The sequence below is a fragment of the Hoplias malabaricus genome, chromosome 5 (genome assembly GCF_029633855.1).
Source record: "Hoplias malabaricus isolate fHopMal1 chromosome 5, fHopMal1.hap1, whole genome shotgun sequence".
Classification (NCBI taxonomy): Eukaryota; Metazoa; Chordata; class Actinopteri; order Characiformes; family Erythrinidae; genus Hoplias; species Hoplias malabaricus.
In genome coordinates, this window is record NC_089804.1 from 17,969,655 (window position 1) to 17,982,465 (window position 12,811).

The following is a 12,811-nucleotide window of genomic DNA, read 5'->3' on the forward strand; positions in this document are numbered from 1 at the left end:
CAAAAATGTATAAAACCAAGCACCTAGACATGCAGACTGCTTCAATAAACATTTGTGAAAGAATGGGTAACTCTCAGAAGTTCGGTGAATTCCAAAGTGGTACTATGATAGGATGCCATTTGTGGTAACTAGTCATGAAATTTCCTTGCTACTAAATATTCCTTAATCAACTGTGAGTGGTATTATAATAAAGTGGAAGTGATTGGGAATGACAGTAACATGGCATGAATGACAGGCCACGTAAAATGACAGAGCGGGGTCAGCGAATGCTGAGCAATCGTGCACAAAGGTCACCTACTTTCTGCAGACCTCCAAACTAAATCTGGCCTTCAGATTAGTACAAGAAGTGTGCAGAACTTCATGGATTCCATGGCTGAGCAGTTGAATCCAAACCTTACATCACCAAGCCCAATGCAAACCACAGAGCAGGTTTGATTTGTGTATATTTCCAAAATAAAACTGTAACATAATCTAGACATATACGCATACAGACGTTGACACAAACTAAAATGAGCTTGAAACATTGCTGTCATAATTTGTAATAAACACAGGAGGAGAGGTAGAAAAATGTTAATGCTTTATTTGTACTGGTATAAAAGGTGCAGTATTTTCTTTGTCTCACACTGCTTCCTTCTGATGAGACACTTTTTTTTCTGCGATGCTATATATACATTGATGTGAGACATCTTTATGTCAAACCTGTCTAAAACTGTTAGCTCACACACTGAATCTGAGCCTTAACTGGTGATTAAACATTTATTAAAGTGCTTTTCTGTTCTATCATTGCAACACAAACATTTTACAGAGCAATGTACTGTACATTTCGGTAAATGTGTTTTTTTTCTTTTTTTTGTGTGTGTGTTTGGCCACCTGTCTGAACATCGGTATGTCCATTCGGGTGCATCCTCAGAGCTGTAAATTACAGTTAATGCATCAATCAATATTTTGTTAAAAGTAATACAATTAAAACTTGCCATATCATACAAATAAATAGTAGTCATAGCCAGAGCTATTGCATGCAAACATCAGCAATTATGTTTCAAGCAGTAATACATTTCATTACTGGTGATGCATTTGAGCAGGGGTGCAAAGACTTAAGTCAACGTATTCATCTTTTTTTCATTTAATGTACTGTATTTATTTGCACTTCGAATCCAGCCAGTGTGTCTGTTTTGTCCGTTAGTGTGATGAAATATTAATTTGTTTAAAATTGATAAGCACACTACGTAATGCTACTTGAAACATGAAAAATAATCCTGAAAAAAATAATCATCATTTGACCCGTGTTTTAGAAAAGCAGAGCAATTACAGTTATTTAACAACAAGTAAACTACAGGTAGTAAAAAGTCACCACTCTACTCTTTGTCCATTTCAACAAACTGTGAATGATTCTCTGGAGATTTGCTGTGAGTCTTACTCAAGTGAAGTTTGACCGCGTGATTGCTGGCAAATGTCCGACAGCAAAGCTTGCATTTGAACTTCGAGTCCATGTCTTCCTCCATCACCAAAGCTTCAGTTGCTCTGATGCTGAAAGCCTTTGTCATTTCAGGCTCTGCTACCTTTGTCTGGTGCTCTACTGGCAGTTTGCTCATGTCTTTGATCTGGAAACCAAGATGGGACTCAAGATGGGAGATGAAGGCAGATGGCGATCTGAACTGGGATGCACAGTCATTGCAGTAGAAGACTGGATGGCCTGTGTCCATATTCTTCAAAAACTTGGTCCCACCTGTTTTCCTAAGTTGGTATTTTACATTGGCGAGCCAGTGGCTAATGGTTGTCATAGAGAGTCCAGTAAACTTGGAGATGTGCATCCGTTCCTGAGGACCAAGATCAGAGAGAAGATACTTGCCCTCAGAAGTCTGGAAGAGGCTGGAAGCAAACTGGGCTTGAAGGATTAGCAGGTGCTGAGGATTCCAGTTAGACTGCCTGCCTTTACGCTTGTGGACTGAGTACACCTCGCTGGACACGTCTTCAAACCGCCGCACGTCTGACTCCAACTTCATTGCAGGCACTCTTGATGGCATAGAGGGCTTTGGCGTTGTGGCTTTAGGAAGGACCTTCACCATGTCTGCAATATCAGACAGTGCGTGTTTCTGAGGCATAGGGGTAGATGTTTGCAGCGAGAGGGAAGAACTACTTTTGCTGTGTTTGTTTTTTGTTAAATCTATTGGCTGGTCATTATTTGTGAACATGAAGTTGTTGGTCCTGATGACAGCGGAGGATGTGAGAATGGAGGCTGGTTTCTCCAAACCTCGGCTCAGTTCTGAAAATATGGATTGGCCACGATGCATTACGATGCTCTCCTGCTTTGGCTTATTTGCTTTCCCCAAATGATTGTTCAGGACTGACTGTAGTGCACTTAGTGGGTTTATACTAAGGACTTCCTGGGTGTCGCTGACAAGCTCTGAGGAACTGCTGTGCCCATTGCTGGCAGGAGGGCTTGGTGACGGGTTGGCTCTGTCAGAGAAAGCTGGGCTCAACTTCCCTTTGATCGTGTCATTCTCTTCACTTACACAGTCTGCATCCAGCTTTGAAGAGGAAGAGGAATCGTCCTGACAATCACTGTCATCATTCTCTGGCAGATCAAACTTACTGCTCTGGCTCTCTTTGCAATCGGATGCACCACCCCTCTCCTTTTTGATGTCCGGACTGTGATGTCCCTGGAAACTCTCAAGTCCTCGAAGTCCCTGATAAAACTTCCCCTTGGGGGCAATGGGCCTCAATTTGTGGTTGAGACTCTGCTTAAGCTGAATAGGGGGAGATGCCGAAAGTGGGGCACTTTTGATCACACCTGATATCTGGTAAGCTGCATGGATGCTGGGGTAAGCACTCCAGCTTGGTGTCCCCGTTTGAGCCTTATTGATTGCGGTGGCCACTGTATTAGCTAAAGACTTTAGTATGTCACCTCCTCCACTGGGCCCCTGCTCCAGGTCCTCTTCTCGTAGGTACGGGTACTTAAATTTAGCATCGTTAGACTTGTGATCTGCACCATCATGTTGGTCATTCTTATCTCTGACTTCTACAGCTTGATCTTCAGATTTCTTGTCCTTCTGTGGGCCTTTATTAGAGTCTCCAGAGGCAGTGCTTTTAGGTGAGGACTTCTCCCCCTCTGAATCATTAGCTGTGGGTTCTGCAAGTGCCTGCATCTTCTCTATTGCTAAAGGATCAAGAGTTAACTGTTTGCCCTTCTTGGATGCTGAATTGGTCACTTTGATGAAGTGACCAGTGACCATCATATGAGTGGTAAGTTGTTGAAGAGTGTCGTGTGAGCTTCCACATTCCATGCACTTCAGAATCTGAGACTTGCATGTTTCAAACTGCCATGTGTAGCTAGCACCGTTCTGATAGCCATATCGATTGCTGGGAGCATTTGCAATGCCAGCTGACCTTTGGGCCTCACTGTAGCCTGTAACTCCGGTGGTGGAGTCGGGAGAACATGGCCTTGTGGCTTCAAATGCACGCTTCTTAGCTGGTGGAACTAATTTTGGAGTGATTACTGGTATAGGTTCTTTCAAAGGCACTTTCTGGTAATGCTTAGTTTTGATCATGTGAACACTTAGGTCTTGGAGAGAGTCAAAGGAATGGCCACAGAACATGCATTTCAGTACTTTTTGCGCATCTTCTTTGCCTTCCATATCTTGCAGGTTCCTCTTGCGGCTTTTGGAAGACGAAGTGGAGGCAAGGCCCTGTCTGCTGTGGTTGTCATCCTGGTAGTGACCACTCTTGTTCATATGCACTGTTAATTCTACCAAGGTGTCATAGGCGGCGCTGCAGTCTTTGCAGCGGAAACGACTGGCCCCTGTGAAGACAGCACCACATGCTTTGCTGCTTTGCCTGTACAGGTGGACGGAGCTGAACAAGTTGGGCTTTGACACAGGTTTCGGGGACAGTGTTTGCTGCAACGTTTTGGACAGTGCATCTTGATGCCAATCAAACTCACTCTTAGTGCTTCCGTTGGTGCTGTCGCAGTTTGTCTTGCTACCAGTGTTGCCAACCTTTAAGTCTAATCCAATATTTGTCCAGTATGAGTCTGAAAGGAAGTTGGCGTAAGCAGCTCGCATTTTCTCCAGGCTACTAAGCATCTCATCTTTTGGTTTTGAACCATGGCTTTCGTTGTCTCTCTGGCTTTCAGGTGGGGATGATGTCTTGAAGTCAGATAGTCTGTCGCTGCCATCGCTGAGACGGGACTCCAGTTCCACCTCCTGGTTGGACAAGACACTGACAGGGGAGTTTTGGAAGCTGTAGCTGCTTTTATTGTCGATTTCTTTGTCCTCTGGAATTTTAGGGCTGGTCTTCTCAGAACCCTCCTCCTCCGTCTGAACGTCATTCTCTCTTTCTTCATCTGCAGCTGGTTCAGGGACACCAGCATCGTCATCTGGCTCATAGACTAGAGGAAGCAAAAGAGACACGAAAACATCACTAGGCAGCTTCACTTTAGCATAGTGTATGACTCTGTAAATGTATATACACCAGCGATACAAAAAAAAATTGGTAAATCAATTGTCTGTTTTTTTTTTTTTTTTTTTTTAGCAATTATCTGACCACAACCTGATTCTAATGTCATCATGTGACACACAGCATATGAGTGTCTCTATGTTGTGACGTTTACAGTAATCATTGGGCAAAAACCTCACAAAAGACAATTTCTAATAGGCCATAATTTCTAATGTTATTTTATATTATGATCTATCCAAAAGTGTTTACAAATATGACTGATTTACGTTTGGTAAACTGTAAATTAATTGATAACTGTTTAATGATCATAGAGTTGAGTTAGGCAGTTATTTTTAAAGAATAAAGCTTTTTGTTTATTTTTATTTTTTTAATTTTAAGAAGGGACCTGGAGTGTGGGTTTCCTTCGGGTGTTCCGGTTTCCTCCCACAGTCCATAAACACACATTGGTAAGTGGATTGGCAACTCAAAAGTGTCCGTAGGTGTGAGTGTGTGAGTGTGTGAGTGAATGTGTGAGTGTGTGTGTTGCCCTGTGAAGGACTGGCGCCCCCTCCAGGGTGTATTCGCGGTTACAGATAATGAATGAAGGAATGAATTAAAATAAAATATGTAAAATGCTAAAGAGAAAAATATATACATTTTAAAGTAATCAAATATCAAATATCAAGTCCTTATAGCTTTTATACACCCACATACACACACGCACACACACACACACAAACACATGTTGGTTCCACTATACATGTCAGGTTTTTTGATAGGCATAATGGACCTAATTAACCCTAAACCTAACACTAACCTTAACCTCAGCAACCAAAAAATAAAATTTTGGCATCATATTGGGAAAAAAGCATTTAAAACTGAAAGTTGGCCTGAGGAGTGAGTATGTTTTCTGGTGTTTTGTCCTTATTTGTCTCATAAACACCCACCCCCAAACATCAATTGAATGACTGAATTTTAACATGTATCTTTGTTGTTGGATTTATCATACTTATAATAAAAATAAGATCTATGAAATGGATTCAGACACTGAAGCGCTGCTCATGGTACTACTGATATCAGAGAATGTTAGTTTTATACAGCATCTTTAGTACAAAAGTTATATCTGTAATTGGCTTTGGCAGAATCTCCAATGATATATGTTTTATGATGGCACATTTAGTTGGCACTTGGAATTTCGAGAGCAGTTACAGGCAGAAGTGCTGTTAGTTAAATATACATAGGCCCTAACAGTCTGGACCAGGGGCTTGCATTTTGTGTGGTTAATATTCTTCTCTGAGTTACAGACACTCGATGTGGAGGACTGTCAAACTTGAGCTTTAAAAGTACTGCACTGTGCAGTCCCCTCTAGGACCTCATGCTTTGGTTTCTGAAAATAAGACTCTTTTGTTATCAATATTTAAGAGGTACCTCAAGAGGAAGCCCGGAGGTGAACGGTTGCCAGCTAATGGATGAAGATGGAAACAGCACTTTCAAAACAAATATGGCGGAAGGTTTTCCCCATCATGCACACCAAAGAAGACCACCGATGTGTGCTGACCTCGATCTAATGCAAGGAAGATTTTTCAAACAGATGACCAAGATGGGTGATTGCTTCTTGGAACATGCTCATCCCAGAGAAGAGAATCATGTTTTATGGATTGAAATGGAAATATATATAGATTTCACACAGAACTCAACAGCAATGGACTATGACCAATTTCAGTCCGAGGTCTTTTTCGTGATTTCTCAGAAAGGGCAGTCATGATGGATAGAAGTTCAGTATATGCTGACCTTTATGTTTACATATCTTTAATATGTCATAAATTTAGTTATGAAATACATTTCTACATAATATAAGGCATTAAACTGGCTCTGATAATAAGAATAACTTTAGGAGGTTGCACTGATCACCTGTGATACAAACCGGTTTCCAAAAAAGTTGGGACACTAAACAAATTGTGAATAAAAACTGAATGCAATGATGTGGAGATGGCAAATGTCAATATTTTATTCGTAATAGAACATAGATGACAGATCAAAAGTTTAATTTGAGAAAATGTAACATTTTAAAGGAAAAATATGTTGATTCAAAATTTCAGTGTCAACAAATCCCAAAAATGTTGGGACAAATAGCAATAAGTGGCTGCAAAAAGGAAATTGAGCATAAAACGAACAGCTGGAAGACCAATTAACACTAATTAGGTCAATTGACAACATGATTGGGTATAAAAAGAGCTTCTCAGAGTGTTAGTGTCTCTCTGAAGCCAAGATGGTAAAAGGATCACCAATTCCACCATTGTTGCACAGAAAGATAGTGCAGCAATACCAGAATGGTGTTACCCAGCGTAAAATAGCAAAGACTTTTAAGTTATCATCATCAACCGTGCATAATATCATCAAAAGATTCAGAGAATCTGGAACAATTGCTGTGCGTAAGGGTCAAGGCCGTAAAAATGTACTGGATGCTCGTGATCTCCGGGCCCTTAAACGTCACTGCACCTCAAACAGGAATGCCACTCTCAAGGAAATAGCAGAATGGGCTCAGGAATACTTCCAGAAAGCATTGTCAGTAAACACAATCCACCGTGCCATCCGTCATTGCCAGCTGAAACTCTGCAGTGCAAAGAGGAAGCCATTTCTAAGCAAGCTCCACAAGCTCAGACGTTTGCACTGGGCCAGGGGTCTTTTAAAATGGAGTGTGGCAAAATGGAAGACTGTTCTGTGGTCAGATGAGTCCATCCATCCATTATCTGTAACCGCTTATCCAATTTAGGGTCGCGGGGGGTCCAGAGCCTACCTGGAATCATCGGGCGCAAGGCGGGAATACACCCTGGAGGGGACGCCAGTCCTTCACAGGGCAACACAGACACATTCACTCACACACTCACACCTACGGACACTTTCGAGTTGCCAATCCACCTGCAACGCGATTTTGGACTGTGGGAGGAAACCAGAGCACCTGGAGGAAACCCACGCGGACACGGGGAGAACACACCAACTCCTCACAGACAGTCACCCGGAGCTGGAATCGAACCCACAACCTCCAAGGCCCCTGGAGCTGTGTGACTGCGACACTACCTGATGCGCCACCGTGCCGCCGGTCAGATGAGTCACGATTTGAATTTCTTTATGGAACACTGAGACACCATGTCATCCGGACCAGAGAGGACAAGGATAACCCAAGTTGTTATCAACGCTCTGTTCAGAAGCCTGCATCACTGATGGTATGGGGTTGCATGAGTGCTTGTGGCATGGGCAGCTTGCATGTCTGGAAAGGCACCATTAATGCAGAGAACTATGTTCAGGTTCTAGAACAACAATGCTCCCATCTAGACGTCATCTCTTTCAGGGAAGACCCTGCATTTTTCAACAAGATTCAGACCACATTCTGCAGCAATTCTCTCTCTAAACTTGAGAAACTGGTCTCTTCTGTCCCCAGACGTCTGTTGAGTGTTGTAAGAAGAAGGGGGGATGCCACACAGTGGTAAAAAATGGCCTTTGTTGACGCCATGAAATTTTGAAACAACATATTTTCCCCTTAAAATGATACATTCTCTCAGTTTAAACTTTTGATCTGTGATTTGTGCTGTATTCTGAATAAAATATTGGATGTTGGCACCTCCACATCACTACATTCAGTTTTTCACTACATTCTCCACATCCAACTTTTTTGGAATCCAGTTTGTACAAAAGGGTGGAGTAATTCAGTAGAATCCAAAGTAAATGTGTATTGAATTTTATATTGCTCTTTCTATCTGTACTGTGATGCAATATTTTAAGTGGCTGCCTTAAAATATTGAGTAATAAGAATTCTTATCAACATAATGATCAATAACTAGCAAAGAATATTTTATGAAAGAAAACTGAAGAATGTTATATCAGGTGGTTGCTAAGTTGCTTTAGGTAATTGCTAATATGTTTCTAAGGTATTTATGGGCATTTGCAATGGTGTTTTAGGTGCTTACTATGGCATGACAGCATGATGAAATAACAAGAAGGAGGCGTGGAAATTTCAGTGGAAATTTAATGGAAAGACCTTGTTTTGCAGAAAAATCCACTGACATTGAAATGAATGGCAATTGTCCAAAGTGCGAACTCAAAGCTGTTGATACAAGGTGTAAATTACATTTAAAGGCTATGATTTTATGACTCAGTATGTAATGAAAAATGCAATTACATAATTGCCGAACAGAAAATCAAACTGAAAGTAACTCTTGACTTGTTACAAGTGGCTGCACCGTGCTGGGCGTTGTCAGAAAAGAAAAGTCAGCCAGTCGTATTCTCTACAGTCTTTCAAATCTATAAACAGACTGGAATACTCCTGCACACTTCTGCATTTCATTATATTTTTATGAAAGCAGATGATGGTGGTGGGTGGTTATAGGGAGGTCCTCTTGCAGCCCTATTCCACACTCGTCTTCAAATGCATCAGGTAAACACTCAAAAGTGAGGGATATGAACAGGGTTCAATGCTAACTTATTTTCCAGCTTGCCCGGTCAAGCAAGCAACCAGAAAGTTCACTGTCCTGAGCCAATTCTTTTTTGTCCCAAATCCTTTTTGGCTACTATACACAGTGTGACAAGCAAGATTTGTTGTGATACCCCAGCGACTGTATTCTGCAAGTTGTAGTTCAGACAAAAAAAGAGCCACATTTATTTGCATTTTTCAGGTATTCCCTACATGCTTTAGAGAAGGTACAGAGGGGTATATTTGCACTTTGCTGTGTCTTGCTTCGCGTGGGTTTCCTCCGGGTGCTCCGGTTTCCTCCCACAGTCCAAAAACACACATTGGTAGGTGGATTGGTGACTCAAAAGTGTCCGTAGGTGTGAGTAAATGTGTGTGTGTGTGTGTGTGTGTTGCGCTATGAAGGACTGGCGCCCCCTTCGGGGTGTATTCCCACCTTGCGCCCAATGATTCCAGGTAGGCTCTGGACCCCCCACAACCCTGAACTGGATAAGCGGTTACAGATAATGAATGAATGAATGTGTCTTGCTCATACAATGTTTGTCAACAGATCATGCCATTGGTTTGTTTTGACTAAATTTGGGAATGATAAGAACATTTCTTTTCATGATAAGGGGTTAAGTATTCAAATAAACAGCAGGGCTGGCCCCAAATATATGGGTATTCAGGTATTCATTGTTAAGTGTGAGATTCAGATATTTGTCTTTTGGATTAATTTGAGCTAACACGCCACACTCCACCCATTCTCAGGCTCATCATCCTAAAAACGTCCTTCTACAACAGAACCAATGAGCTCACCAATGGATTAATTTAAAAGGTGTGCTGTGCGGTATCCTAGTGAAAGTGTTAAAAGCCCAACATATAGCGCCACATACCCAATTATTTGTCACCTACACACTACAAGAATCTGAAGATCTTTACATTTTAATTTACAATACCTTGATTTTCCAAAAAATTACACTTATTTTGTCAAAAACCAAAACATGTAAAAAAGCATTTATAATGCTGTGTGTATGAATAGGCTTTAATGATTTGATAATAAAAAGACTTATTGAATTCTCACCGTGTATCTGTATATGCTTCAGTATTTTAATGCACAAATAAATTGGAAGATCCCAGGCAAACAGGGTTACCCTTCTGTACCAGTGAGTTTTTCTTTACCAGCCTCTGATCTCTGCCAAGCAGCAGGACTCCAGAATACAAGATCAAATGCAAGGGCACGGCCCCTCAAGACATTAAGTTACGCCAGCCCCACCGTGTAAAACCAGCTACAGCGACACCAGGACACAATATGACAGCTGGGGCAATTACAATCAAATCCCCCACCCGACAGTATTATTGATGCTAAAGTCAATAAAACAAGCAAAGCATGGCTTGAACTAGGACAGGAGCCATTTTTATTCATTTAGCTAATGCTCAATATATATTATTTTAATTTAGCCTAAGCGCAGCGTAAACGCACCAACCCTTTACACACAGAAATGCAGCAATCATTTGAGGCACGTTTCTGTGCTCTGCACTATTTCAAAGCCTTCAAGTCTAACTTGGCTTCCAAAATAAGAGGCTGGCATGCCGACTCTGAGATTTAGCATGTCATAAACTCCTGTAAACCCTCCAATCTGTGTCACAAAAAATTTATATCTTCAGACAGGGATATGCAAAGGTCAAAAAAACCTAAGGTGTCTGTCATAAATCAGCCACTTGAAGTGTTTATAACATTAATCCTTTGGAACAGACTGCTGGCATAACAAGGCCTGGATTTGGAGAGCTGCTTGGTTGTCAGCCAAACGGCTGTGAAGACGAGAGAGCAGAGCATACACTTTGCTTCTCACGTCGGATTCAGTAGACGCAAACAGTAGCTGAATTAGCACTTTTTATAATAAATAATGAAAAGAGCAGACTTTGATTACTGTAATTCTGATCAAAGACCTCAAAAAAAAGAAGAAAAAAAAATTTAAAAGCCCTATTTATTTCCTCATTTAAATTAAACCCAGAAGTATTGGACATTGGCGTCAGCCATTTTGACATACTTTGTTCTCGACCACCAGAAACGGCACTGAACAAATGTGTTAATGATTACAAGTTGACAGATCAAAGAAAGTTTAATCTGTATCATTTCCTATGGCAAAAAGTATGGCACTCCACTCAGACGCACTTGGTAGGAAGCTTGAAGTGCATAACATTTCAATTATCTTCTCATGTAAAATACAGCAATGATGGCAAAAGACAGAAGAGAAAGTAAAGAGAGTGAATCCCAAAGATCCGCCTGTCCCACTGTAGCAGCCAATCCACCAACAGCTCCAAAGAATAAAAAAGGCAGCAGTATTAATACGCCAAGCAAAGCAAGGCTCCACACTGGGCAGCTATTCAACCTCTGATTGATCTCAGTATTCAGCTAACCCACTAAAAGCAGCAGTGACGAAAACAGCTCTTTCACTCCAGCTGTTACTTTACCCAAACATCACAGGAGCTCAAAGAATTACTAGACTCAATCACCTTTCTCAACACTGGCAAACCCTGGGGCCACCAATATCTTAATTCCCAGTGGACACATTCTGTAAGAATTACACCACAGTGAGATGACCATTCCCGGCAAGACACACAAAGTTGTGCTGGGTGTAAATCTGTCAGTCAACATACACTCAAGGGCCTGATTTGCATTAACCCTTTGAGGTTGCAGTTATCACCAGCAATAACACAGGTATAGGGCAGTTCAATAGTAATTACTTCTCATTCTATTTCAACAAGTAGACCTATGCCACAATTACAGAATTTGAAGTAGCCTTGGGCTGATAAAAGATCCTATATCATGATCGTTTCAACCAGTGATGATGTTAAAAAAATATTGTGAATCATTGCAACATTTTTGAATGCCATTGCCTTTATTTAACCATTAAGTTTGTACAAGCATTATCTATGGTAGACAATATTAAAAATTAAGACCTGCATAAAAGAAAATATGGCATATAATAGTCATCAACCATGCATGTTGTCAATCGCACTTCATTTAAATAATGTGAATCAACCTTGTTCCGTATGAAAATAGTGAAGTCCAAATATCGGCCGACACATGCTGATAATTCCTTGGAAGCTCCATTGAGGAAAAAGGCTTTCCCTGCCCAGTGCGTCACCCCAATCCCTGACAATCCAGCCAACAACCACTCCAGGTATATCATGATGAGCTGAAATTATTTTATTTTATTTTCTATGCAAATATAAAACTATTCACCTCTAGCTGATCTAGCTGATGCACCCAGATGGAGCCCTCAGAATGTAAGCAGGGATCTCTTTCACCACAGAACAAGAGGGGAATCTGCCCGAAATGACGAAAGAACATCGGAACGCACAACAGATTCTCACGCCTTTATGAAGCAGGATGATGATGATGATGATCATTCAGTAAGAGTACAGAATTCTGTACTGTTTCTGCATAGATCTAAAAGCCTAGCTTCAACATATTCAACACCAGCAGTAATATGCATGGCCGTAATGACGCGTACGCTTATTAATATAGAAGTGTATTGGCTTAAGTTACCATATCTGGTGTATAGATGCCTACTTGATTGAAAGAGAAGAAAGGCCCTGTAATGTTCTAATGGGGTACTTCATAAATTATTTATGACATTATTGTTCATTGGGAGTATTCTGGAGATTATTACCATTTTTTCTAAATTTACATTATCGCCCAAGCCTATTCTGAAGTCTATTGGATACATTTGTTTACATAAGCAATATATGTAAAAATGATATACATACTGCATACATGATGTATGAATATGCAGTATGAAAAATGTATATGAACAGTATAGCCAAAGCAAAGTACTGTCACTCATTTAGATTATATATCATCACTGTCATATCAAAACATCTTAGAATTCAATACCATTTCAAAAACAAATGCATTCATTGCAC

At 40.9% G+C, this 12,811-nt stretch overlaps 1 protein-coding gene across 1 annotated transcript in view; it reads right to left on the reverse strand.

Annotated features, from left to right (window-relative positions):
- Positions 1–590: 590 nt before the first annotated feature.
- Positions 591–12,811, reverse strand: part of LOC136696765 (teashirt homolog 2) — a 69,955-nt gene continuing 57,734 nt past the window's right edge. The window contains exon 2 of the mRNA XM_066671437.1: positions 591–4,387. Coding sequence (XP_066527534.1) covers positions 1,356–4,387 — 3,032 coding nt within the window. The 3' untranslated portion in view covers positions 591–1,355. The remainder of the gene's footprint in view (positions 4,388–12,811) is intronic.